The following is a 27,473-nucleotide window of genomic DNA, read 5'->3' as shown; positions in this document are numbered from 1 at the left end:
GAACACACCGTGTTTAACAATCCGCGATGGACCCCCATCCACACATCTCCTCGTTTGGTCCTCATAAGGACCCTTTGGGATAGAGACAGCACTACTTAAGAATTGGGTAAAATAAGGCTAAGGCAGACCCTGGACCAGAAGTCCAGGTACTGCGCTTCTGGCCGCACCACATCATCTCCGTAGGATTGGTGCTCCGGAGCAGACAAGGGCCTTAGAAGGTCATCTGTCCTAAACCCTTCATTATACAGGAGGAAACTGAGACCCAGAGAGGTTGAGGGACTCGCCCAAGATCTCACAGCTCGTAAATTGCAGAGCCTGGCGTTGTACTCCAAGCCCCGTGCTCTTTACCCTGCACCCCGCCCCGCCCAGCGAGGCGGGAAGGCCTAGGAGTCTGGCTACGCGCGCCTTGAACTTCACTCCCAAACAGCTGAAGACAACTGGGGGCACACCCTCTCGCTGGCCTCCCCCTCTCCCTGGTGTTCTTCTGCTTAATTCTTAACAGTCTGGAGTTTGCTTATAAGGCCCGATCACTCCTATTGGTTACGTCCTGATTGCCTGGCGCAGAGGATCGCTGGAATGTCTCGACTAATTTCGTCTTCAAGGCTACTCCTAACAAATTAATTGTAGGACCGAAAAAACAAAACAAAACACAAAAACACACAAAAAGGGAAGCAGTGGGCCGCCCAACACACAGGGAAAGATAGGCAGGCCACCCCGCCTGGCGGCGCCGCGCCGCGCCCGGCGAAGACCCGGCCGCAGGGCGGCGCGGATACCCCGGGCGCCCAGGGTTCCCGCTGCACCCAGCGGCGCCACGGAGGGCGCCGACGACCGCGCGCGGCCGCGCCCTCCCTGCAAGCGGCTCTGCGAGCTAGGTTCCTGGCCTCGCGGTGGCGCCGCACTGAGCCGCCCGTCTGGTCTTGAGGATTGTGATTGTTTTCTAAAACCTAGAGCTGAGGCCCTCGCGGCCTCTGTCGGGGCCCCGCCCCAAGCCCCTTCCCGGGGCGGGGGAGGCCGCGGTGCGCAAGAGAGCGGGCGAGGGAATCCCTCTCCCTCCACGTCACCCGAAAGCGAGGAAACCCGCACTCGCGTCCTCTAACGCAAATGACCATCTTTGGCAACGTGCGCCAATGGAACAGACCAAGGGCGCTGGGCTCGGGGGGTGGGCGGAGGTGGGGAAGGGCCAGGGCTGCCTCGGCTCCCCCAAACCCTGTGGGCTGCCTGCTCCCACCCTGGCCACTGCCTTCCTTCCTCGCGCGGGGTGTTAGGCTGGCGTCAGCGCTGCGGAGAGCCGGGCCAGTGAGGGGAGCGCTGCGCCCGCCTCCTCCCCTCCCGCGTCTCTTCCTCCTCCTCCTCCTGGGCCTCCTCCCCCCGCCTCCTCGCGCGCTCCTCCCTGCAAGGTGGAGTCGAGGTTGACGTGAGTGAATCCACATGGTACGGAGCTGGAGAATAAAGAGTGTGGAGTTGAACTCGTGCCATTGTAGTGACTCATCTCGGGCCGAGCGCAGGGGCTCCAAGCGAACCGGGGAGCGAGCAGCGCTCGGCAGGGACAGAGAGGGAGAGAGAGAGAGAAGGCGAGGCGCGGACGCGCGAGGCGGGCCGGTCCGGGAACGGGCGCCGGGCAAGGGGTGCAGGTCGAGGCGCCAGAGCGGGACCACGTCCCCCTCAGCGCCGGCTCAGCTGGAACCCCACCGGCCGCAGTTCAGCGGGCGCGCTCCGGAGCAGGACGGGCGCACGCTGCTTTCTCCCAGTCAAGTGTCCGAGCCGCTCTGAAACTCAGGCAGCGAGTCGGCCACAGGAAGTTTATTCTCGGGCTCATTTTCTAAAAGGAGGAAACAGAAGTTTCTCCAAGCGAGCAGCCTTTCTTTTCGCCTTTTTTGCCCTGTCTGAATTCGGGGGTCCCCGGAACTGACAGGCGAGGCTCAGCCGGTTCCTGTTCTTTAATTTCCAATTTTTCTTTGGGCCGCCGGTCCAGGCTGAGCTCCGGCAGAGCGCGGGGGCGGGAGGGCGCGCGCAGGGGAGGGACCGAGGGACGCGCCGACTTTTTAGAGGGAGGGACCGGGTGGACAACTGGTCCCGAGGCGCTCCCGGAGCAGGAAAGAAGTGCCGTGCTAGGCGCGCGGGGACACTTCCCGGGTGTCACCGCCTCCTTGCCCGCGCCGGCCGCCGTGGGGGAAAGGCAGGGAGCGAAGATTAGAGCCCCCGGCGCGGCCGGCGGACCAGCGAGCACGCAGCAGCCTGTGCGCGGCCGCGGCGAGGGCGGGGAAGAAAAACACCCTGTTTCCTCTCCGGCCCCCACCGCGGATCATGTACCAGGATTATCCCGGGAACTTTGACACCTCGTCCCGGGGCAGCAGCGGCTCTCCTGCGCACGCCGAGTCCTACTCCAGCGGTGGCGGCGGCCAGCAGGTAGGTGTGGGCCCCGGGTGCACCTGGCGGCACGGGAGGACCCCCGCGCTTCTCTTAATTCATTCTCTCTCTCTCTCTCTCTCTCTCTCTCTCTCTCTCTCTCTCTCTCTCTTCCTTGCATTTCTTCGCTTGGTGAGAAAATACCTATGGGGCACAGTTGTAAGTTGTGGATTTTTGTCCTGTCTGCCCCACCCACCCCACCACTTTTATTTTTTAAACTGGAGCAGGGAATGGGCTCGAATAGTCAACAGATCCTTCCCTTCTCACTGCCTCTTATTCAGAAAAGCTCCTGTAATTGCAGGTCTCCCCGGAGACTGCTACCTCCTTCCACCACCTCCCCCTTCCCCTCTTTTGGTGGTGTACAGACAAGGAAATCTTTGCACCCACGAACCCCTCCCAACAGCCAAGTCCCTGATCCTGCGGGAAAGCCCTCTTCCTCACTTCTGTTCTCCATCAGTCTTAACTCATTTCTGGAAAAGGCTGGGTATTCAAAAATACAGTTGGGCTCCTTCAAGTACTCCAGGAGTGAGGGCGAGGGTTGCCTCTGGGAATCAGGTGCGAAGGTCAGGAAGGAAGGGGCCGGCCTTGATTGGCTTCTGCCGCTGCTTGTGTGCCCTGCGCGTTTCCTGTAAGGGTCGGGGCAGAAGCCTGTACTGCCTCTGAGGAGCTCCTTGAGGGTCTTGGGGTACCTGGTGCAAGGAGACCGGCAGAGAGAAGTGGGAGAAAGAGACATCACTTGGGCTCCTGGGTGGTTCTGGAAGCAGAAAAACAACCTGCTTCTAAAGCAGCCAGACTGGTTTGCTCTGGAGGGATTGTGCCTGTGTTTCTGTGCCTATAAATACCAGAGCGGTACTGGTGGGGTATCTGCCCTGGGCATCGCCTTCCCACCCCCTCAGTCTCTTTGAGCCTGCCGGGTTAACACCCAGGCTTTTCTCTGCAACCTGAAGCCCACCTTGGTCAGCGTCTGTGAAATCTCTAGCCAAGTCGTTCACAGCAAGAGTTGCTCCATAAAGTGGTGGCCTTGGCCTCTAGAAGCCATCCAGGCAGCAGGGGCTGGGGTGGGCTTCCAGGGTGCACCTAGCTGGAGAATGTAATGGAAACTGGCTGTCTTTTGGATCTGAAGAGGGACACTTAGTTCAAAGTGAATCTTCATACCTGGTGAGTTCCCCAAATGGCTTTTCTGTGTCTACCTTCTGGATACTCCCCTAAGCACGTACTGTAGAAAGACTAGTCTGTGCATTGAGGGTGCAGTCATTGCACCCTTAAAATTAGCATGAAGTTGATAAGTTTAAAATCTTACCTGAAAAGTTTGTTTGCTTCCTAGCCCTGTTGGAGGTTTGTGTTGACTCCAATTATCATTAATTAACCAATGGGATGGAGTCATTTATACTTAGACCCATTTCTTTGCTTTCCAATTCAACAAACCCCCAAACACCTCTTTCTATCCCAAATCAGGAAGGGACCTTTGGATTTCTTCTCTGTTCTTTTGCTAATGTGTCTGGGACATTGATCATTGAAATAGTGTAACCTCCCTGCTTGGCTTTGCTCCGACCCTGGGGCCTGGATGGGAAGTCAGACCGGACATCAGTGCCCCAACTGAATAATCTGTGTCACTAGGGCTTTGAGCCCAGGATATGAGTGGAGGCAATTCCCTGTTTTGGAAGCAAATCAGACAGGAAACCAGTGTTAGGAAGAAGGAAAAGAACTCAGTCCAGCAGAGTGTAATGGGGCCTCATTACCGAAGCAAAAAGCAGCTGTTGGCTAATTCCTAGCATGCTGTAACACATGAGGATTTTGCAATTAGCGACAACCAGTGCATGGGGTTCTCGCGAATGCCTGCCTGTTGGACCCAGCAGCGTGAGTGAGACGCCTTTCAAACCAGAGTGATTGGAGAGGTAATGCCGCTTCCATGAGTTTCTCTGCTGGTTCCTCAGTGGTGGTGGTGGCTAGGGGGACAGGGTAATGAGAAACAACAGGGGAAAAGTTTTTCCATCATCACTGTGACTTTGAGCAAAACTGTTCTACGGCCCTAAGGACTGACCTCAGAGGCTTTTGTTACTTTGCAAGTTTGTGGCTATGACCCCGCCCGAGCTAAGGCTCAAGGTAACTTTATTACATACCAGATAAAACCTGTAATCACTTTATTTCTCTCAGCTTCCTTTATGGGGAGACTTTTCTGGCCGTTAGTGGATGGGCCTTCCTCCTTTATGGCAGTGCAATGGACCAATCAGTCCTCTGGTTTTCCCTCGGGCAAGTGAATATTATGTTTTTCCGGTCTCCTTGTTTGCAGGGTCTAGTATTTCTGATAAGTGTTCTGCCGGTTACTAAACTCAGAGCTTTCCCTCTCCTGTCTAGCTGCATAAGATTTGATCTTAACACAAGGCCACGGGTTCCAGTGACTTGGGGGATGAGGGGGCAGACAACTCTTTGTTAAAGCCTCTGTTCTTATATATGGCAGGAACTTGAAACATGAAAAAGATTTCCTGTCACAGTTAAAGTTTTAATCTCAAAGGTGGCTCATGGGTGATTCAGTTTTGTTAGGAATAGTTGCACCTATCTCCCTCTCCCGGGTTTTGCTTTTTGTTGTTGTGTTCTCTCTCCTAACTTTCCTAGGATAACACCTCCCAGATATATGCCCTGCCTGGCTGCCTGGCTGTTACGGTTTCAGGGCCTGAGCATTACGCAATCTAGCCAGTTACACAAACATAGGTCATTTCATAACTTGTTTTCATCAGCCAGGCCCCCTTTTAATGAAAAAAAAAAAAAAAAAACAAAACAAAAAAAAAACAAAAACAAGACACAGAACTTTTCCAAGGCTACTATTTGCCTGTTTCTCAGATAACTTGTGAAAATAAATCAATTGGGGTATTTCCTTTTTGGAATCAAGGAATACCAGGCAAGCTTTCTCCTTCTCAGCCACCCTTTCCCAAGACACACACACACACGTACACACTCACAAAATTCCCCAGAGTGAACTTTTGCCAACTGTACCAGGCTGGGACATTCCTCACATCAAAGAACTTTTACCAGAAATGACTGTGATTCCCAAGTCAGCCTCAAGCATACCTCTCTAGTGCCCCCTACAGGACATTTTTTGGTAGAACTATCTTGGAAATGTATTTTTCCAGCCCCAGAGTGTTAACTTGGTTAGTTTTTGGAATTCTTAGAATTTTTTTCTTTTTATTTAGAGACAGATAAATGTAATATATTTAACAGTGGTTATCTAGGACATGCTTGATTTCAAAATGAGTTTCTTGCCTGGCACAGTGGTAATCCTAGTGACTCAGAGGCTGAGGCAGGAGGATGGCAGGTTTAAGGCCAGCCTCAGCAACTTAGCAAGACCCTGTCTCAAAATAAGAAAAAATAAAAAGTACTGGGAATATAAAGTTAATGTTAAAACACTCCTGGGTTCAATTACCAGTACCAAAAAAAAAAAAAAATTCCTTTTAATCCCCCACCCCCAAATAAAACCTGATTAGAAAAGGATTGCTTTTTTTGCTAACCCTATTTTGATGTCTATCTGTTTCTTAGGGTACTATACTAGCATGATGTTTTCAAATTCCCAAGGCTTGCTTTCTTACTATGTTTGTATTGGGGGGGTCGTAGTTCAGAATTGGTGGGAAAGTGGAAGATGTACATGAAGTGTTTGGGTGCTTTTTTATTTTTAAACTTTTTTTCTTTTTTGCCTTGATCTTACAGATGTTGTAGATTAGGATCAAACAAAATGTTATCCCAGGAATTTGTCTGTTCCGCTGATTCTTGGTGGTGGAAGTCAGCTTCAGTTTTTCATCAAAGTGGATGGGGTGAAATAGCAGTCACGTATTGTCTGAGTGGTCCTTGAATTTCCCTATCCAAAACACTGAAGGCTTTTCCATTGCTGTATTTCATCCTGTCTTCTTATTCAAGATGAATGTAAAATTAGGAGACTTCTTTTCTACCTTAATACAAACAGCAGAACTTACACATCCAAATCCCTGTTGTCCCTTTCCCCTTGTTCTTTAAGGAGGCTAAATACTCATTTGAACGTTGTAGCTATTGGTTAGACTCAGAAAGGATTTGCAGTGACAACTCATTTGGAATTGCTTTCAATACATTCTTCTGAAAAAACCCTCCCTGCTAAACAAAAGTTTTGTCTTTAAAGGGTGAATTTGATATTGGGAAGTTACCAAAAGATCTTTTTTTTTTTAATCTTATTTTTTTGGGGGAAAAATAATTAATTTTTATTGGTCCTTTTTATACATGACAATAGAATATACTATGACATAATTATTAAAGTATGGGATATAATTCGTTCTATTTCAGTCCCCTTTCGAGCAAAGTCTGACACACAAAGTCTAAGTGATCAGGCTGGGTCCACTGTAGAGTATGTCCCTGAGTCCTGTTGGCCTTAAGTCTCAGGAGTCAGCCTGGGAGAATGTGCCTGATGACAAAGCACACCAGAGCAGCACCTTCTTTGTCATCTATACATTGGGCTTTATACCCTCCTGTTAAACAGCAATAAAGATACTGATTTTGGAAATTAAAGAAATGAACCTTCTGGTTTATATGTTGAAAGAAAAAACAGCACCATTACTTTGTGGATAATGTCTCATCCATGCTGTATGTGGTAACTTCTGGTGGCCACTGGATTTCAAAATGATAGCAGCTGTTCTGACTGAGGTGAATATGTCTGTGCCAACCCCATTTGGTAATTCTACCCCTCCTCAGCTCCCTGGGCTGGAGAGGGAAGATTTCAGATTTCTCGTGGCCAGTGCGGTCTCAGCCCTGTCACGTGGCTGATGTCACCAGGCTCACCCTCCTGTGGTCCTCAGGCAAGTCCTCCCAGTGAGTGAGTGAGAGCTCCCAGGGTTGGTGGTAGTGGTAAAGGGGTGCAGTGGAGTGAACCCTCCAGGACTTTGGGGCGGGGCTTCGCTGGAAGGGCTCTGAGAGCCAAGAAACCAGGGAACCTGGGGTGACTTCAAATCAGCCACGGTCATTTCTCTTTGCTTTTTCTTTTCTTCTTTGCTTTTCTTTACCCTGGCAGTGAGGTGGCAGAAGTTTGAGTTGTTCTTTCAAGTGAACCTGGGAAGGAGAAGAGGCTGGCAGGAGGCAGGTCAAGGGAGATGGAGTTTGTATGCTGTAAAACTTTGGAAAATTGTGATTTATTAGCAATGATTTCCATTCTGACTTAAGCAGCATTTCCTCAGAGAAGAATGAAAGGTCAGAGATCAGAGTGATGCCCAGTGCAGAATCTTGGGAAGACTGGTTGAATTCCATTCTGAGGGCTTTGGAGGTCATCCCCGGTTCAGTAAAAGCAGAGTGTTTGCACTGTCTTGGTAAGGGGCCTCCCGGGGTGACTTGGGAAGTGTTGAGAGAGCATTTGTCCTTGTCCTTTTTCTTCCCCTGAGCCAACCTTCTGGGATGTTGGAATTTTCCTTTCCTAGACTTCACGCCTGCCTTCCTGATGGGACAGGTCACAGAGTCCAGGCTCATGGCCTTAATACTTGGGGACTCTGACAAGAATCAGTCTGGAGGAGAAACGTCCAGGCAGTGGGCAGCCAAAAATACCAGCCCTGCCTTCTGTCTGCCCGGCTTAGGAGTCCCTGGGATAAGCCCTCTGCTGCATCCAGTCTTGTGGGAAATGTGTTCCCAAACCCTTATTTGGAGACCAGCAACAGGCTGTGGGTGTGGCCTCAGTTTTGAATCCAAACCCCTGCTCTAGCGCCCCCAAAGGCTGATTTTCCAAGTCAGCAACTTCTGGGCTGAGATTTTTCTTGCCTGCTTGAGTGGGTCCTGTGATCCTAGCTCTTATCCTCCGTGGGATATGCACTGAGGAGCCCATGGCACCCCAGGGACAGGGTGCTGCAGGGTGACACTGAGGTTCCCATGCCCAAAACCCACAATGAGGCTCATAAGGGCTTCACCTTAAGCTTGGGTTAGGCGGCTGTCCCAGTTCTGATTTTGCTTTCTGATTTCCTCTTTATTCTTATGCCGCCAACCTGAGCTGAGATGAGAACAATCCTTTAGGATTAGGGTCAGCAAACTATTTCTGTAAATGAAGTTGAATGAAACTCAGGCACTCCTGTTTGCTTACATATTATCTATGGTTGCTTTCGTGCTAGGATGGGGGAGTCGAGTTGTGACACAGATCGTGTGGCCCACAAAGCCTGAAGTATTTGCCAAACTCTGCTCTTGGAGGGCAGTGGGGCCACTTTGTCCTTTTCTAGGCATGCATCCAGAAGTCAACAGGGCTACACATCTGAAGTATTTGGAGGCTGTGCCAGGCTGGAATGCCACAGCCACCCAGCATCTTCAGTCCTGTCCCTAAAGGAGGAGCTTCCTAGGGGCCAGAGAGCCCCAAGGGGAGCCAAGTTCCTGGCTACCTCCCAATCCTCACTGCCACCGCACACCTGGGAATGTGGCAGGTCCCGTGGCCCTAAGGCCTGCACCTGAGAAGCTTGACTTTGATTCCTGTTAAATGTTAACTCATTTGAGAGAACCATGATTTATCTCCAACAGGACATTTGGCTGATTCTTGGGTGTGATGGCCATAGAAGGATGCCAGGATAACTTCTGGGACCTCAGACTGCTAGCCTCACCTCCTCTCTCTACCCTAGTGTCCCTTTCTGAATAATACCTTTGGAGTTGAGGCAAGACCCATCTGCCAGATCTAATTGAAACTTTTGTATGTCTCCCAGAGAGGCTCCTCTGGAGACAAAGCCTTCTTTATCAGGCCCTGTTCCCTCTGGAGATGGGACATTGTTTTCCTTGCAGTTTGGAGCCAGTGTGTTATCCAGATGGCTTTACCTCCCGTCTGAAACAAGGTGTACACGCGTTTCAGAGGCAGTCATTACCTCCCGCCTTGTTTTTATTGCTGTCTTGTTTTGTCTAGACCAAGCCACTGCTGCAAGTATCCTGGCTGTTGTATTCCGGGAAGCACATTCTGTGGGCCTGCCATCCACAGCGGGGAGGGACCAGGAGGGGCTAAGAGGCACCCCCTCATCCCAAAGGAATCTTAGTCTCCAACTTGGCTTCAGGTTTTCCGCTTGCTTCCCTAAGCCTTAAGCAGGTACACTTTTGGCTGTTGGAATGAATGGATTTCTTGGGTGCTTTCCTGATAGGAAATCTGACACCTCTCTCGTGGAGAAGGGGGTCACATTAGACCATTGGCGCTGGGTGCCTCTGGTGCATTTCAAATCTAGAAGCTGATTTGGGGAGAGAAGTTAATGCAAAAGTTGGGTGCTTCCCAGGAGTGGGAAGCTGGCAGTTCTCCCTGGAGCTGCCCTGTGCAGAGTACACACAGCCATGTAACGATGATGACATGATAGTGGTGGTGGTGGTGGTGATGACGATGATGACAGTACCTTCCATTTGTTGGGAGCAGTGTTTCTCAACCCTGGCTGCACATTAGATGTCCTTGGGAGTTTAAGGGGAAAAAAATCCCTTTATCAGAACTCTGCCTCCAGCCAGTTACTTTAGAACTCTAATCATGAGGTTATGACATTTTTTTTTAATATAACTTCCTCAGAATATTCCAGTGTACAGCTAAGGTTGAGAAGCACTAGTGTGCTTTGTAGCCTGTGATTACGAGTAGCTGCTTATTTCATCCTTGTGACAGTGTAGGGAGTTGGGGGTTAGTGTTCCCCTTTACACCCTGGAATTGAGTCCGCAGCAATGCGCCCAGGGCAAAGCTCTTTGAGGCTGAGCCAGGCCTCTTGACTCCAAGTGCTGACTCCCTGCCCCTCCCGTCCAGCATCCTGAGAGAAAGAGCTGCTGTCTGGGACTCTGTCTGTGCTTCTGCACACACTCAGACGTGGCCACCCTCCCATCTCTGTCTCAGGCCAGCCCCTTTTTTCTTCCATGAAGGTCATTTCCCACTTGAATCCTTCCTTGCTACCAGCCTTTTCCCTCCTTCACACACACACACCAGCTTCTTTCCAGTCAGGTCCTGTTTTAGCCCAGTTATCTTTCACTTCATCCCAGAATCCTCTGCACTGGTAACCTTTAGACTCCCAGAACCCACTGGGTAGCCTTCCTCACAGAATCCCAGAATCCATTGCATTGGGTAGCCTTCCTCACAGAATCCCAGATCCATTGCTCTGAGCAGCTCTCTTCCTGGAGGTCAGGTTTTTCTCTTCACTGAATGCCCTTGGCCTGGGACCCTGGGGCCGTCAAGTTCCACGTCTGGTACTGGGGTCCAGGTGGGTGGTGGGCGTGTGGGTGACAGGCGTCCCTAGCTCTGTCAGCTACAGTGAGGTAATCTAAGTTTCATTTTATTTACGCAGCAGGTATCCAGATGTTGCCACCAGGGGCAAAGAGCGGAGGTGGTAGCTGCTAGTGGTTCTAATCTTGGTCGGTCTGAGTGGGTTAGAACAGAGGATACTGGAGCATCTGTGCTAGGTGCTGATGATAGGAGGAGGTCATCTGTGGGACCTCCTTGGGGAGAGGGAAAATCTATATGGACCCTTGGCCTCTGCTTTTTAGGAGGCATCTATCCAATGTGACCTGACACTGTCTGAGGGTGATGGGGCCCGACGTCAGTGCTTATGGCTGGATTTTGAGGAAGAAAGAAGTCATGCTAAATAAGCTTGTGTGGCATTGTGTCGAAAGTCATGGCCTCTCTGTCAGGTTGAACTGGGTTTGAATCCTGACGCCACTGCTTGTTAGTAGTGTGGCCTAGGATAAATTACTTAATCTCTCTCTGACCAAATTTCTGCTCCTAAAATAGAGATAATGGCTGTTCTTACCTCAGAGTGAGAATTAATGAGATAATCTAGGTGAGACATTAACATGGCGTGGGCCATTTAGTAAGTTAACTATTATTATTGAAGTCATTTCATCCACCATTTTGGTGATGTGAGGGGAAGCTGGTGAACATTTTTTGGGGGTGTATGTGGGGTTAGGGGGGTACTGGGGATGGAACCCAGGGCTTCATGTGTGCTAGGCAAGTGTTTTAGCACTAAGCGGCCCCCTGCCCTTTTTAGTTTATTTTGAGACAGGGTCTTGCTGAGTTGCCCAGGCTGGTCTCAAACTTATGAGCCTCTTGCCTCAGCCTCCTGAGGGATTACAGGTATGCACCACCACCCCTGGCTTGGAGATCTTTTTGTGGACAAAGAAATAATCTGAGGATGAGGATTCACCTGGGTTCCATTTTTTTTTTTTTTTTCCCTGAAATGCTGGAAATAGGGCTCTTCCTTCCCACACGCTCTCCAGTAGCTGCCTTGGAGAGAGGTCAAGCCCAGTTCCTGAGGAGCTGGCCCATTTTCATTTTTGTACTCTGTCATCATCTTATATTTTCAGTAGAATGCTTTCTGCAGCATGTTCCAGAGAGTTCTGCAACGTGGTCTAGGTATAAATTAAGAGACAAGGAGAAAACTCTGAGCTGGCAGCACTGAAATTTACCACAGACAATGTGTGAACCCAGAGAGACAAAGATGTGTCGATAGGTAGAGCTAGACACAGAGTGTCTGCCCCAAGCAAGATGCAGATAGTGGGAAATGAGGAGGGACAAGGACATCAAGAGGAGGTCTGGCTGCAAATGCCAGCCTCATATGAGTTTTAGTCTAATGGGTTGCAGACATCTTCTCATGGACCTGGCCTTGCCTGGATGGGGTCATAGCTCAATCCTGAACCTCTTTGGGAAGTGACAAATGTAGACAAAGTATGCTTCTCGGTGACCTTTCTTGTTCCAAAGCTGCTGGTATGCACATTTCCAAGTCAAGGTGTCCTGAGCCAGTACCTCAGGGATTAATTGGCGAGTGACTCAGAGGCTTGGGAGGCCTGGGTGTCGCATCCTGCAGATGTGTGCCCTGGAGGGCTGCAGGGTGAGTGTGGGCAGCCAGGCATCACATGTGTCCTAGAAGTCATTTGGGGGTATGACACCATCCTCACTGAGCCCCATGGAGATGGAGTCCTGAGGACCCCAGTCAGCAAGCAGATCCAGTGTGAGGCCCCAGGAATAGTTAGATCATCCTGATTCATGGATGTGTGGGACTTTCCCAGGATTTGTCCAGAGATGCCCACCTGGGGTCCTGACCTTCCCCTCCAAGTATTGACTCTGCTATCTGTGGGCTTTGGCTTCAGTTCAGCTTACTCTGTTCTGCTCAGTGTCTCTTGATTCAATCATGCCTTTCTCCTCATTTCAGAAGTTCCGGGTAGATATGCCTGGCTCGGGCAGTGCCTTTATCCCCACCATCAATGCCATCACCACCAGCCAGGACCTGCAGTGGATGGTGCAGCCCACAGTGATCACCTCCATGTCCAGCCCCTACCAGCGCTCGCACCCCTACAGCCCGCTCCCTGGCCTAGGCTCTGTCCCCGCGCACATGGCCCTCCCAAGACCTGGCGTGATCAAGACCATTGGCACCACCGTGGGCCGCAGGAGGAGAGATGAGCAGGTACAACTCAGGCCAGCAGAAAGGAGCCACGTTGGTGGCTTTGGGCGCCTCCTAAGCACAGAATGCTTTTCTGCAGACTGGTGCAGAGCAGAGTGAATGTTCTAGAAGCACAGGGGAGACAAGGGAGCTAGGCAACGAGCTAGGCATCAGAAGCAGAGCTGGAGACCCGAGACGGGTCTGTCCCTGTCATCTCGCCCACGTCCCTCAGATTCTGAGTCTGTTTCCTTAGCTGCCAAATAGGAATAATGGTTCCTGCCAGCCAGGGCTTGTTGGTGCCTGAGGGAGATCATACATGGGAAAGCCTGTCATAGATATAACCAAAGAAGGGGAACTGTCATGACCTGAGCCTTGACAGAGGGCCACAGGATAAACACCACTGAACCCTGGCTGTGTTGGATTCACCATTAGCCCCCTCCCTGTGTCAGGTGCAGGCCAGGCACCCAGCTGTCCTAAAGAGCCCCACTCAGGGCTGGTACCGGCCACATGCTTTCATTCCTCTTCAGTGGCCCAGGCCTTTGACTTAAAGCAGGGGTCCATTTCAAGGGCCTGGAGTGTACATTCTGGAAGTACAGTGACTCGGGGGCCTCAGGAATCTGTTCAGCTGCTTTAACTGATGGGACAGGGGAGGTCAGACATAGATTTTTATTTTTTTCCTCAAGGGTCTCGAGAGATCTATTTTGGCTAGAGAGAAGTCAGAAAATATGGGGCCTCTGCTTTTTAGGAAGCATCTACCCAATGTTCTAAAGGCCCACCACCTGCACTGACAGTGAGCCAGGGCAGTGCTGAATTCCCTCATTTCTGAAGGAGAAATGAGAATCATGTGTAATACCCCAAAGAGGGAACTTAGGCCTTCAGACAGCCCCATCTGCCCGCTTCACAGATGATACGTCCTAGGCCTGGACCCACTTGCTTATTCCCACTGGGCAGTTGAGAGAGGAAGCCTGGACTGGTGCTAAACCAGTTCCCTGGACTTGCTGTGCAGTGCTTCTCCTGCAAGGCCAGGCCACTGTGAGCCCAGCAGAGGCACAATACATTAGCAGTGGAGTTCCCTTTTCAAATGAAATATGAACCTGGAGAAGTATTCCAGGAATACTGTGGCACAGCATTGGAACCCCTCACCATTCCAACCCCCATCCAGTTCCACTGTGGCATCCCCAGGGAGGATATGCTAGTACAAGGCCTTTAAATATGGTTCCCAGTGGATACTGATGGATCTAGGGCCCGTAGTCCTCAGGATACATAGACTTACAGGGCTTACCACTCCAAGGAGCTAGAAGCTTCCTGAGGACACTTGCTCCTCCCAGGACAAAGCTGGGCCTGTATCTAGAATCTGTTGAAAGTAGAGCCACAATTCAGGGTCTTATGGGGGGAGATATGAATAATAGATGCTATAATACTGCTCACAGTTGCAGGTTGGTCCTCTGCTTCTAGGGTAGGAGGCGGTTGTAAATATTGCAGTAGTAATCATGTGTCCTTCCCACAGGGAGTTCAAAGTGCAAAGCTTTAGAGTTACTGATGAGCCAGATTCTCTCAGGATGTAAGTGACACCAAATGAGAGCCAGGCTTGTAAGGAGCTCTCCTGGGCTAGAAGTTCAACCAAGCAAGATGTGCCCAGCACTCTCCATTCTCTGCTGGGCCTACCTCATAGCAACTTTAGAAGTTTGTATCCAGAAGGCACTTTGGAGACCATCTTTTCTTATTTTCCCTCTGTACCCATCTTAGAGATAGACCAGTGGAGGCCCAGAGAGAAGGGCCCTGTTCAGCCACACAATGAGTTAGTAGCAGATCAGGGACTGGAATCCACCACTTTGACCTTCGCCCTGTGTTTTTCCCACCACACCACCTAGGCGTGCCCTGAGACAATCTGTCTGGAGAATTTCCTTCCTTTTTTGAGAGGGAGGGAGAGAGCCAGGAGCATTTATTCCCCCTTCAATTAGGACTTGAAACAGTCTTGTTCCAGCCTTGGGGAAGCTGAGAAGGGCATCCTAGCACCTTGGCTTTTAGGTTCCCAGCCCCAGGGTCTTTCTCCGAGGCTTACTTTGGCCTGCCCCAGCCTTCCCCTGCGGAGGGCCTGCTACCTGGAGCCTTGTAGCCCTCTTCCAGGGCTGGTTCTGGAGGCTCCCTAGGAGCCCAGAGGCAGTGACTGAGGAGCTGTGGAGGAGAGGGTGTGTGTGGCTTGTGGGTGAGTCCTGGAGCTGCTGACACACTCAAGCTGTGGCCAAGTTGATCTCACCACCCCTGAACGCTTCCTATGTTGACAACTCCTGCTAGTTGTCCCTTACCTCCCAGACAGGGGAGAGGTTTCTGAGGCCACAAGTTAACAAGGGGGAGGGAAGAGTTGAAGTGGATCCAGGCCAGCCCTTCCTTTTTACTCCTCCACCTTAGTAAGGGCTCTGGAGGGAGCATGTTGGGCCTTCAGGGCGATCCTGGTGGGAAGCTCCAAACCCAAGACAACAAGGCCCTTGGCTCTCTTGGTAACCAACGCTGTTGGGCTCAGGTGGAGGCAGTTTTAAGGGTAGCCAGTGTTTGGAGGCCTTGGCCAAATGGACTTGTGACCTCCGCCAGGCCTTGGGGTCACCTCTGGGTAGATGGGCATGGGATAGGCCTCGTGGATACTGTGCCCTGCTTTGCTGTTCAGGACATCACAGCAGTAGACTTCCAGGTGGCCTGATCTGGGACTAGCCAGGACTGGGGGGGGGGTGACCAACATTGGAGCCACATTCTTCCACAGGGAAGCTTCTCTTTCCTTCCCTCAGAGTGCCTTCAGCTTTTTCTCCACATGTCCCTTGAGAGCAGGGCTCATATTCCCCTTGATATCTCCTAAGCTCCCTGTACAGCACTGGACGCGTGGTACATGTGCGTCAGTGTCTGACACCTGAATGGGGCGTGGGAAGCGCTTTTCTTTGCCTTGCTTCTGCTTTGGCCCACAGCCATCTCCTTGGTCCCCTTTGCCTGAGAGGAGGATGGGGTCGTGGCTTTGAAGGGCTCTCGCCTGCCGAGCAGAGCAGGCTTCTTGTCCTCTAGTGTGAGTACTGAGTTTCATGGCAAGGAGCTAGGTGCTGAGTTCTTTGCAGGGAGATCTTCTGGTTCACAGAGAAGTCCCAAGCTCCTAGAACTGGGTCTATTGGCGGAAAAGGTGGGCAGCAGGACTGAACAAACTTTCCGTCCAGCCCAGTGCCGTGCCAAGCTTCCTGGGCAAGCTGTGAGCGGCTGGCACTCTAGGTTTGGCAGCAGAAGTCAGAAGTGGAGTGGTACCTGTGTCCTCCCACTGGCAACAGAACATTTCCCTCTGGGTGGGTCTTGCCTGTGTGGGGACTCTGGGCCCAGCTACTTAACCAAATGGGGATAATGAGGCTGGCAGAGCAGGCAGGGTAATGGGGAGGAGTAATTAGTCCAGGTTTGGAAGGAGCTGCCTGAGTGGGTGGGGCTGGGGCTGGCTAGCTGGAGGGGCTCCTCTTGGCCTGGGCTATGCTCCAATCCGCTGGCAGGACACATGTAGCCATCATGCAGGGGCCAGTGAGTCCCAAACCCACTTCACCCTGCTCCCCCTCTAAACATCAGATGTCACTTTTCAGGGCAGATTCCAGGGCAACAGGTGTCCCTCAGGCAGCCAGGCCGCAGTGTTCTCTGCCCACCACACTCCTCTGGCCCTGCCTTCTCCCCTCCCAGGCCCAGAGGGCTGTTTTCTTTACTTAAAATACAGTTTTTAAAAACGCTGTGAACTACTCACCCCATTCTAATCATGATTCTGGGCTTCGGCCTCTAGCTGTCTCCTGAGGAGGAGGAGAAGCGTCGGATCCGGAGGGAGAGGAACAAACTGGCTGCTGCCAAGTGCCGGAACCGCCGCCGGGAGCTGACGGAGAAGCTGCAGGCGGTAAGGACCTCTGTGCGCACGAGGGGCATTCTGGGTGGCTGGGTGAGGGCCCAGGGCTCAGGCCCTCCGCGCCCTCCCCTTGTTTACCAGTGCCCTAAGGACGAGTCAGTGGAGCTAGAGCACCCTTCCTTTGGGCACATGGGTCGACGTGTAGCTGAATGAAAAAGTGATAGAAGGAAAAACTGGTCTTCTCCACCTGCCTAGCCCTGGGGAGAAGAACTGGACAGCCTTCTTGGGCCAGTACTTTTTTTCACTCCCTGTCTCAGAGCTCTCTCTCTGCTCTCTCGGCCTAGCTCCTGGGTGAGGGGTGGCAGGGATGTTGGTATTGCTAGTCCACAGGAGCCCGGGCAGATCCAGACCTGCCCTTCCAGGGCTACTTCCCAGCTAGAGGCCGAAGACAGCCCCACTGGGCTGGCCTAACCTGGCTTAAGCACTATGGTTTGAGCTGGGTCAGTATCAGGGGGAATCCTGATGGAGAGAGGTCACATGCCAGCCGAGTTGCACTTTTTTGGGGTTTTCTCATATCCCCAATGGGCAGGAGGCTTTCTCACCTTTATCACAAGCCTAGAGCCCTGGCCTTGGCACCTGAGTCTGCCCTTGTGAATCACTCTCCATGCTCCCTAATTGCCTGGACCTGGGGGCCCATGGTCCTGCAGAGTCTGGCGCCACAGCAAAGGCTGTGTGCCAGGTGGAGGAAGCCCCAAGCCAGGGCTGACTCTCCTGGGTGGGATGTTTGCAAAGTGAGGAGATGAGAGAGACTCCGTCAGTGGTCCTCACAGTGACTAGCTAGGACGGGGCTTTGGCAAGGTTGATTTTGTCCTCCTGGATACTGTCTATCTGCTCAAGCCTCCCTTTGGCCGTCCTGCGGCCTTTGACCTTGGGCATCAACTGTGTGCTGTGTGAATTCTGTGGTAGCTGCAGTAGTGTCCCGAGGAGGTGTTAGAGCCAGGGAGGATGGACCTGTGAGTGCCCAGCCCATCATGGGAGACTCCTTGAGCAGAGCCCTCCCCATCGCCAGCCTTTTTCTGGTCTGACACTTCAGGGAGCCATGCCCTGTGTGTCTACCTGAGGCGTTCCTCACCACCACCCCAGAATAGATCCTCCCCTCTTCCCAGAAACCTCACACCTGCTCCCCCGCCCCCTGACCCAGCCGCCCAGGCCTTGAGCCACATCCTCCACAGGAAGCCTTTCATAAGCTCATGACGTTCGTCAGACCCTTGAGACAGACGGAAACTTTTTTTCACTGCAGAATGTGCCGCTCTCCGTTTAATGAAGCTCTTGCCCGCGTCTCCTTGTTCATGAACGGGAATCTGTGTTAGGGACAAAGTGGGGAGGAGGCTGGTGACACACACCTCTCCCCTCCCTCTGCTGCGCTTCCACGTGCATTTGCTCCCTTCTGCTTCTCTGGCTTTATGTGAAAGAAGGGGGCTGTCACCCCGGAAGCCTTGCAGGATGGTCTTGGTGTCCTCACAGGCTCATGCAGGTCTCAGGTGCCTCTTCCATTGAGCATGTGGCTGAACTGAGTGTTCTCTGCTGTTCCGACTGTCCTGAGACAGAGGCTTCAGATACTGGAGCAAAAAAGGGGCGGTCCCACAGGGATTGGCTGAGCACTTATCCAAGCCAGACACTGTCCTGCTGCTGGAGAAGACCGATCCCCCTCTCATAGGCTTCAGGTTCAGTTTCCCTGCATCCACAAGTGGGCTGGCAGGAAGCTGAGGAGGAGGAGCCAAAGGGGTAGGGCTCCATCCTGTGCTTCTTTCTCCATGGAAATCTCGCTTACCCCTTGAAGGGACCCAGGGACAGTCCTGGCACCAAAGCAGTAGAATAGAGTAGAATGTATCCCACGTGAGATGCATTGAGATTCAGACCTGGGCTACCCAATGGTTAGCTCTGTGACTCTGGGCATGTTATTAAGCCTCTTCAGATCTCAGTTTCCTCATCTGCAAATGGGTTGATGATAACATCTGCTTTCAAAAACTTTTGGAGAATTGAATGAAATAACCTATGAAATGCTTAATACAGTGCCTGGCACAATGTAAGTGTTCAGTCATGAGAGCTGCAATTGCTACTTCATTTCTCCTTCAAGCCAGCTTTCCTTCTGTGGAAATAAAAGAAATCAGGAGCCACCATGTGACTCAGAACCAGTACGGTCTGTGGCCCGGTGTGTAGCCTGGCTGCTCTCGTACAGGAGGTAATCTGAGGACGTTGCTGGTTCTCCCTTTCTTGTCTGGCTTGGAACTGTCCCCTAGTGGGTCCTTGGCAGGTTGTTGTTCCTCACACCCCCTGCTTTCCCCTGCAGGAGACAGAGGAGCTGGAGGAGGAGAAGTCAGGCCTGCAGAAGGAGATCGCTGAGCTACAGAAGGAAAAGGAGAAGCTGGAGTTCATGTTGGTGGCCCACGGCCCTGTGTGCAAGATCAGCCCTGAGGAGCGCCGATCGCCTCCAGCCCCCGGGCTGCAGCCCATGCGCAGTGGGGGCAGTGCGGTGGGCGCTGTGGTAGTGAAACAGGAGCCCTTAGAAGAGGACAGCCCCTCGTCGTCCTCAGCAGGGCTGGACAAGGCCCAGCGCTCCGTCATCAAGCCCATCAGCATTGCCGGGGGCTTCTATGGGGAGGAGCCTCTGCACACCCCCATCGTGGTGACCTCCACGCCTGCCATCACTCCGGGCACCTCGAACCTCGTCTTCACCTACCCCAGTGTCCTGGAGCAGGAGTCGCCCGCGTCACCTTCCGAGTCCTGCTCCAAGGCTCACCGCAGAAGCAGTAGCAGCGGGGACCAGTCGTCAGACTCCTTGAACTCCCCCACTCTGCTGGCTCTGTAACCCCGTGCTCTCCTCCCCAGCTCTGGAGGGGTCCTCGGCACTGCCTCCTCCCAGGGACCAGCACCTTCAAGCTCCAGAGCCCTGAGGGCCAGAGGAAGCCTTGCTTCCGGGCTCTGGGGGACCCAGGTGGGACTTGGCAGTGAGGCTTTAGAAGACTCGGGTTGATCCTTGTAAGCCATGGGACCTCCTCCTTTGCTCGTCTTGCAGAGAATTCTCCTCCTGGAAAGCCAAGGAGAGCTTGGTTTGGCAGACGCGACCTGTCTCTGGCTTCTGAAGAGCCTGGAGCTTCCCAGATGGTCCCACCCCTTTGTTACCTGTTGTCTCTGGAGCGATGGTGTCCTCCCCACCCCACCAAGCATGCTCAGTGCCTTTTGGTTCACCTTCCCTCGACGTGCCCCCTCCCTCCCACAGTGTCAGTCTCACTCCCTCTTGGTTTTTATCAAATTTGCCATGACATTTCATCCGGGTAGTCTGGATATTAAAGCTCTTCATTTCTGGAGGCGTGGCAGCAGGTGACTCTTCCACGGGGGTGACTTGTCCAGAAGGGGACAAAGTGCAATACAGAACCTTCCCTCCAGGGGTACTCCCCAGTGCACCACTGCCTCCAGATGCTCTCAAGCAGGGGCCAACCTCACTGGGAGTCTTGAAAGACCTTTCCTCTGCATCCTCGGAGGTGGCTTGGGACGACTGGCCTGACCAGAAGAGGGGGTGTGAGACAGCCAGGGCATGGGGGGGGGGGGAGGGGGTTGCCAAACACCTAATTATCAGGCCAGGAGTAGTGCCGACAAAGCCACCTGGGTGTCCTAGCCAGCTTCCCTTCACCTGGTGTCTTGAGCAGGGCGTCTCCTGTAATTACTGCCTCACCATTCTGCCCCTGGACCCTTCTCTCCAGACCAGGGAGGCGTCCCTCCCAGGAACCACACATCACTCCAAGGCCCTGCTGGGCTCCACCCTTCCCTGGCTCTCGGGGTGACGCCACCCACGGAGATTTAATGAGCGTGGGCCTGGACCCTCCCCAAGGGAGGCTCCTCTCCAAGCCTCAAAGGATGGAAGAGCCAGGCAGGAAGGAGGAAGGCGGTCCCTGGGGGTGGTGTCTGCAACAGCAGCAGCTGCCACTGCCCCAGCGTCCAACCTTCCCTGCTGTGGCCCTGCAGCATAGGCCCTGTCTGCCCTCTGTGGTCATCTGCCACCTGGTGGCTCCAGTGCTTTCTCTTTCATGCTCCCCCTGCCCCATCCCAGGGTGCTCTTCTGGCCCAGTTGACAAGCTGTGAGCAGCTGGCCCATGAGCTTTTGCTTGGGGCTTGTGCGCCATTTCTGGTTGTTGAATCTTTCCAGCTGCTGAAATTGGAGCTAGGATGTGTTGCTTTCCACCGCAGGAGAGCTGCCCCCTCCCACGGGTCCCCTGGCCTCCACCCCCTCAGCTTTTTCTCCCCAGAGCATGTTGACACATGTCCCTGGGAAGCAGCTTCTGGTCAGAACTGGCCTCTGTGGAGCTGGTACTCTGAGGGAGTCTCACTGTTGGTGACTCAGCTCCAGAGAGATCAGTGTCCATCCATTCAAAACGATGTCAATGCTACTTAAATCCAGTGGCAGTTACATTTCTGAGTCGACTCTGGAGAGAGCAGGAACAGCTTACAGACCTGTTCCTATTATACCTGAGGTCACATGTGCTGGCCATTATTTAATTCCACCCCCAACTCCCCCTTGATGCACTAGACACGCAGGATGGAAGAGACTTAGGCTGAAGATATGCGGCCCAGCAGGACCAGAAGGAACGTACGCAGGGGTCAGCCACAGAGAGAGGAGATGAAAAGAAAAGGATTTTGTTCTAAACACTTTAAACGTGTTCTTTCCCATGTTCCCTGGCAGTGACGCCGCGCTCTGGTTTCCTAGGGTCTTTGGGAAAGTGCTTCTAAGAAGAAAGGGCAGCTGGGTTTCTGGTCTTAGATTAATTAATCAAAGAAGGAGGGCTAGCAGGCGATGGCCGAGGAAGCTGGGTGCTCTCAGCTTGGAAAGGCTTCATCATCTCAACTGGTCTTGGGAGCCAAGTGGGAGCTGTTTGTGTCTTTGTGCATATAGATATTTCTTAAATGAAGCTGCTTTCTGGTCTTTTATTTCTAAAATCCCCCTCTGGCCCCAGTCTGTATTTGGACCCCAACACCGGTCATGGTCTGTGACTTGGAGCCACGCTGGACGTTCCTGAGCCAGAGTTTGGCTTCTGATTTCAAGCTCTGCTGGCATCGGAACCTGCGGGAGGCACGGCCCCAGGGACTTCAGAAGCCTATGAGGTGTGACCTTCACGACTTTCTTGCTTTGTCTTTGGAGGTTGTTTGGCTTCCCCAAAGCCAGAGGTCTTTTGGGGAAGGCCGAACATTCACTCCTGAGTCATGAGCCTGTCCTAGGTCACTGCCTTCTGGCTTGCTCTCCAGGTTCACTCCTGCCCACCACACACACACACACACACACACACACACACACACACACACACACGCACTTGCTCTGGAACCACCAGACACCCAGCCTTTGCTCCCTCCGTGGCTCCAAACAAGGGGACAGCTGCAGCAGAGATGCCTTTGTGCTCAGGAGAGGAACTGCTGGGCCTCCCCTTGTCTCCAGCCAGGAGGCAGCTGGTGTGGACCTGGGTGGGTCTGCAGGTGACTGGGATGGCATGTGAAGACACCCCTTGATGGGCCAGTATGAAACACACAGTCCTTGTGGCTGCCTGGTTGGCCTTTCTGGGAATGGTCCTGCCCCTGGCTGGGTTGATGGGGACAGTTGCTGACCTAGGAAAGAGGAGGTGGTAGGTGAAGCTTAGGGAATTGCTGGAGCCAACTCCACACTGAGAAGTCCCTGGGGAGGTTTTTCAGAATGAGTGGAACGTTCTGTGTGGGAGGCCAGGTGGGCCGCTGAGGACAGTCGCACAGGCATCTCAGAGCTGGCTGCTGCTTCTCTCTCCAGCTTTGGGGAGAGGAGTCTCCCTCTGCTCCTGGTGGACTCCAGTGGAAGTGGGAGACAAACTCTGGAGCTTTGGGCGGTTTTCTCCCGACCCACAACACACCTTGCTATCTCGCCATGTAACTTCCTTCCCTGATCAGACATCCGCAGGCCCCTTTAGGGACAGAAAGAATAAATACCTACTATGTGCCAGGCACTGTTAGGCACTTTTCTATTTATCCTCTTTGAAACGAGGGCATCCCATATAAAGGGCCCCCAAATGATGGCTAAAAAGAAACAGTTGGAGGTGAGAAGTTTCCAAAGAACGAGTAAGATCGGCTTCAGTCTGATGTTTGTTCTCAAAGACCCACCCCCAAGAGCATCTGCCCACCTGCAGACCCTCCTTCTCTTTGGCCTGTGCTCATCTGCACCCCTCAGATGTCTGGAGGGGTAACCCGAGTCCCTACAGAGTTGTGGGCCCATAGAATATGTGCTGTGCATAGCTTTCTTTTTGAAACTTAGGTCAAGGGGTCTTACTGCATTCTGCTTATTGATTCTTCTTGGCATTCATCTTAAAAGCCAGCATCTCACTATTTATTGACAGGTTGTGGAGTGCGCGTGAGAGAGAGAGAGAGAGAGAGAGAGAGAGGGAGTGTGTGTGTGTGTGTGTGTGTGTGTGTGTGCACGCATGTATGCGTACACATTTCCAGGAGTGCCTGAGTCCTCCTGCAGCTCTTTAGAAGGAAACCCAGTCACCCCACTGCTAATTTGGCATCTTCTTGTGCTTCTAGTGTCTTGGCCATGCATCAACAAAGTGTTTTAATAGCTGACGACATGTTCCGGAGGGGCTGAGTCAAATTTTGACAGGGGTGGGGACATGGAAAGGGAGGGGGGAGAAGAAATTGACACTTATTTTATTATTTATTTTAAATGTTTACATCTTCTTTGTGTTGTACTAAGCCTGAATAGAAACGGATAGCATTAAAATACTCAATTTCTCTCTCTCTCTCTCTCTCCCTTTTTTTTTTTAAACTTAGGATAATGATGCTTTTTTGTTTCTAAAGTGATTTGTGACTTGTGCTGTATAAACTGTATAAAAAGGTTCTGTTTTTAAAGATGGATTGTCATTCCTCTGGGACAGTGGCTGCCAAGAAATCTATATTGTAAGAGAACACAATGATAGATCCAGCCCTGTCCCTCAAAATTACTTTCTCTGTATTATTAAAAACCTATTCCATTTATTTTACTTTGTGGTTACTTGATTTTGAGGAGAAAAATATTCGACTGTGTATAAAGAGTAGGTATCAGGGTGTCTTTTTTTTTTTTTTTTTTTGCAGTGGGAGATGTATATATAGTATTTTGGTATTTAGTGGAAACTCATGAGCTCTGTGCATCTGTATTTGAGATATGTCAATGAGGTGGAGTGAAGTCTGCTACTAGACCCTGGAGGCAAACAAGTCGTACAAGGTTTTTGTCACTCTATGGGGGAACTTAATGACCTTTCTGGATATCTTTTTCTGTTTTTTCAGTAATGGTGAAATGGTCCCCATTGGAGGATCTCGTACATTGACCTCTCTAGGCAAGACCCTGAACTCAAAAATCTCTGTATAGTTTTGAAAATTGAGGAGTATCTGTGCTCTGAAGCATCTCTGGTGTGTTCGTTGCTGTTGTTATTTTGTCCTGTTGTTTTACTGTATGTAACACAAGCCTACAGTATTTGCACTAAAGAAAGCTTGTTAGAAAAAGCTTGCTGCTATGGAAGAAAGAACATATTACAACTTTTTTTCCCTTGCGGTTATTTTTTGTTGTTAGCTTTTCCACTTTCCGTTGAGTAGCATTTTGTAGAATAAAATGAATTAAGATTGAAGAGCCTGTGATGGTTGGTTTATTCCATCTTTCCCCCCAACTCTTCCTGTGGCTTCTGTTTTTCTTCTGTTCCTCTCTAACTCTGGCTCTGGTGGGCAAGGGTGGTCTCTCTGCTGGAGATGGGGCTCACCTTGAACCTCTTTTTTGCAAAACTGAGAGGTGGGTGGGCTGCTGAGAGGGCATTAGAGCCCCCTGCTATCTCTTCTCATTCTTCCCCTGTTGACCCTCTCCCAGTCCCTCCCTACCCTGTGGGGGCCTCATTCTCAGCCAGCTGCCAAGTGTGAGCCAATAAAAGTTTAAGGGTATTTTGTTTGAACAGGTTGACTCTGGAAACCCAGAAATCTTCAAAGGACAAATTAAATGCATGCCAAAATTGTCATGGTGGTCAGATGGGATCAAGCCGCAGGAAAGACTGAAAATAACCGAAGCATGCAAATATGTGGTATGGATGCAGCTCTGGACTTTGTTTTTGAAAAGTCACAAGTTGTTAGGTGCCCCATTGTCCTGTCAACCAGGAAACCTGGAGTGACTGCGCAATATCTGTTCTGGGGGGGGGGCTCTTTCCTCACAGTGTAAATGGCAGGGAGACAAAACTGTCATCACTTAGTGCCCAGAGCTCATGCAGCTGGCTGAGAATTAGCCCTAGAAACACATGCTGGCTTCAGTGTGTTGTAGACAAGCTCAGAGCGCAGGCCTCATTCTCTGGAAGACTGAAAGCCAGAGGGTCCCTGAAACCGAGGCCTGTCCCCACTACTTTTTGGCTGTTGAGGTTTGAAGAAAGCCATTGAAGCCTCTCAGTTTCTTCATCTGTGAAGGAGGGGTCAATGATAGTATCATAATAGCACCCACTTAGGGATAACAATATCCCCTCCCTTGTCTTTCCAGTGAGCCGGTGGTGTGGGGGAACAGGACTGCTCAGAAGTTGCAGTACCAGGCCTCACTGTGACCGCTTCTGCCTGGACAGACAAGGGAACACAGAGTCCAGGGGGTTTCAGTAGTACCTGTAACTTCCTGAGCAACTGATGTGTTTTCTTGGGGCAACTGTCAAAGAGGCAGATGCTCAGAGTGTTTACATCTGCTTCTCTAGGCTGTGGTGGTGATGCTGTCCCCAGAGAGGCTCCTGCTCACGTTTCTGTGCTTACATTTCTGTGATCACATCTGGGCTCTTCCATACATTTTTCATCTTCCAGCAATGCCTCAGAATCTACTTGGCTTGCTTGAATTTGCAACTCTTCACCCACATGGCAATTAGAGCAGCTGATGATTGCCAGGTACTTATTAAATGGAATCTAAGTTTCTTTGTGCAGCTGCAAATGCTTTAAAAACATCTGGACAGTTGATCAATTTTTTTTTTTAATGGGAGGGGTTCTGGGGATTGAACTCAGGGGCACTCAATCAGTGAGCCACATCCCCAGCCCTAGTTTGTATTTTATTTAGAGACAGGCTTTCACTGAGTTGCTTAGTGCCTCCTTTTGCTGGTATTGAACTCATGATCCTCCTGCCTCAGCCTCCTGAGTCTCTGGGATTACAGGAAGAGCCACTTGATCAATCCTTTATGGAAAAACAAAAAAAATTATAAGGGGTGACCTCCACTGGGTTCTCAGGCCTCCGAGTTGTCTGCTTGGGAAATTTTGCAGTCACCTGTAAGTCTAGGCTGAATTGGTTCAAACCAGTTCTGTGACCTGGGTTGATGATAAACTTTTTTTTTTTTTTTTAAAGAGAGAGAGAGAGAATTTTTTAATATTTATTTTTTAGTTTTCGGCAGACACAACATCTTTGTTGGTATGTGGTGCTGAGGATCGAACCTGGGCCGCACGCATGCCAGGCGAGCGCGCTACCACTTGAGCCACATCCCCAGCCCCTTGATTCCATTTCCTATAAATACAGACTTTCAAAGATTAAGCAGATGATAAGTGCAGTGGTAAACACGTGTAATCTCAGTGACTAGGGAAGCTGAGGCAGGAAGATGGAACGTTTAAGACCAACCTCAGCAACTTAGTGAGACCCTGTCAAAATAAAAAGGGCTGGGGATGTGGCTCAGTGGTTAAGCATCCCTGGGTTCAATCCCCATTACTTAAAAAAAAAGCTGGGTTCTTTTTTTCAGGAAAGACATCTTGGTGGAGATTCCTGGGACAATTCCCTTTTCTAGTACAAGAATTCCCTAATTGATCACAACTCTGTCCCTAGACTTCCTTTGTTCATTAAACCCACCACTATGTGAGAGAAAATTAATTTCTTCTGGAGTTATTTCCAATACGTGAGCAACAAGGCCATTTATGTGAAGGTATATGACAATGTCTGAAAGCTAAAATCAGGAGGAAACAAGTCTTTAAAACCCATATACCTTGATGCCTGATGCAGCTTGATTATGAGACAGTCATTGGACCCTAGGCTCCAGGGCCAGGTTTGAAATGAAGGATGTGATTTTCCTTTGGCCCTGTGTTTAAAGGATGGATAGGATACTTGTCCATAGGCAGCCCAGCCCTGCTGGCCACAGAGCCCCCACCAGGCCCCACGTGGAAGGCCAGAGTGTGGAGGGGGGCCAGTGGCCTCTGGGATGTGCACCTGAGCTGGGGCGTTCCCTTGGTGACAGAGGTTCTGTTCCTTCCTGATGAGACGACAGAAGATGGCTTCCCAAGAAACTGTGAGCTGCTGGGACTAGTCCACTCGGCCTTCTTTATGATCAGGCCTGTCTGGAGTGGAGAGAAGCTCTACTGGGACTCTGCCCGTTGGGCAGGAGCCTCCTCCCTCTTCTCCAAGAGGCCCCCAGAGGACAGACGCGAAACCTGTTACACTCTGCGAGTTGTCTCTGGAAAGTTCCACTCACTTAAAGAAAGAAAATAATTGCTTTAGGCTCCACCTCTGAACTAAATTAGTCAAACTAAACACCTTAACTAGTACTTACATTAGCCAAGACAGGGAACAAGCAAAAATACAGATACACAGTGATGGTGGTTGGTAATGGTATTCAGTCGAGTGGCCCTGAGGACACTGGGCCATGGCCCTGAATGTACAGAGGGACTGCACTCCTTCCCCAAGGGCCAGGTGCAGGCCATGGTGGGAACTGGGATCTGGTGTTCTTCCTGAACACAAGACTGCCTAGTCCCTTACAACACTTAGGACATAAATTTGGCATTATTTAAGTGATATGTATTTTTTTATTTAAGTGATATGTATTTTTTTTTAACTGAGGTTCAAT

The 27,473-nt window shown here is 51.3% G+C and overlaps 1 protein-coding gene across 3 annotated transcripts; it reads left to right on the top strand.

The window, feature by feature from the left end:
• Window positions 1–1,479: 1,479 nt before the first annotated feature.
• FOSL2 (FOS like 2, AP-1 transcription factor subunit) lies at window positions 1,480–24,275 on the top strand. 3 transcript variants are annotated; one of them, XM_081264923.1, is made up of 4 exons: window positions 1,480–2,406; window positions 12,531–12,782; window positions 16,549–16,656; window positions 18,956–24,275. In XM_081264923.1, the coding sequence occupies exons 1-4, from the start codon at window positions 2,305–2,307 to the stop codon at window positions 19,472–19,474; spliced, it is 981 nt and encodes a 326-aa protein (XP_081121049.1). In that variant the 5' UTR covers window positions 1,480–2,304; the 3' UTR covers window positions 19,475–24,275. The 3 variants fall into 3 exon arrangements, with proteins under 3 accessions (XP_081121049.1, XP_081121050.1, XP_081121051.1); XM_081264924.1 differs by lacking the exon at window positions 1,480–2,406 and adding an exon at window positions 3,427–3,564; XM_081264925.1 differs by lacking the exon at window positions 1,480–2,406 and adding an exon at window positions 4,147–4,301.
• Window positions 24,276–27,473: the final 3,198 nt, after the last annotated feature.

The sequence above is a fragment of the Spermophilus citellus genome, assembly GCF_964194105.1.
Source record: "Spermophilus citellus genome assembly, chromosome: 13".
Classification (NCBI taxonomy): Eukaryota; Metazoa; Chordata; class Mammalia; order Rodentia; family Sciuridae; genus Spermophilus; species Spermophilus citellus.
The sequence above is the reverse complement of the archived record's forward strand: the minus strand, read 5'-3'. Positions and strand labels throughout refer to the sequence as shown.

Excerpts from the sequence above, each read along its gene's own strand:
- FOSL2 (XM_081264923.1), top strand. The coding sequence starts at position 2,305 with ATGTACCAGGATTATCCCGGGAACTTTGACACCTCGTCCCGGGGCAGC. Across the intron at positions 2,407-12,530 it reads GCGGTGGCGGCGGCCAGCAG|AAGTTCCGGGTAGATATGCC; the intron begins GTAGGTGTGGGC and ends TCCTCATTTCAG. Across the intron at positions 16,657-18,955 it reads TGACGGAGAAGCTGCAGGCG|GAGACAGAGGAGCTGGAGGA; the intron begins GTAAGGACCTCT and ends TTTCCCCTGCAG.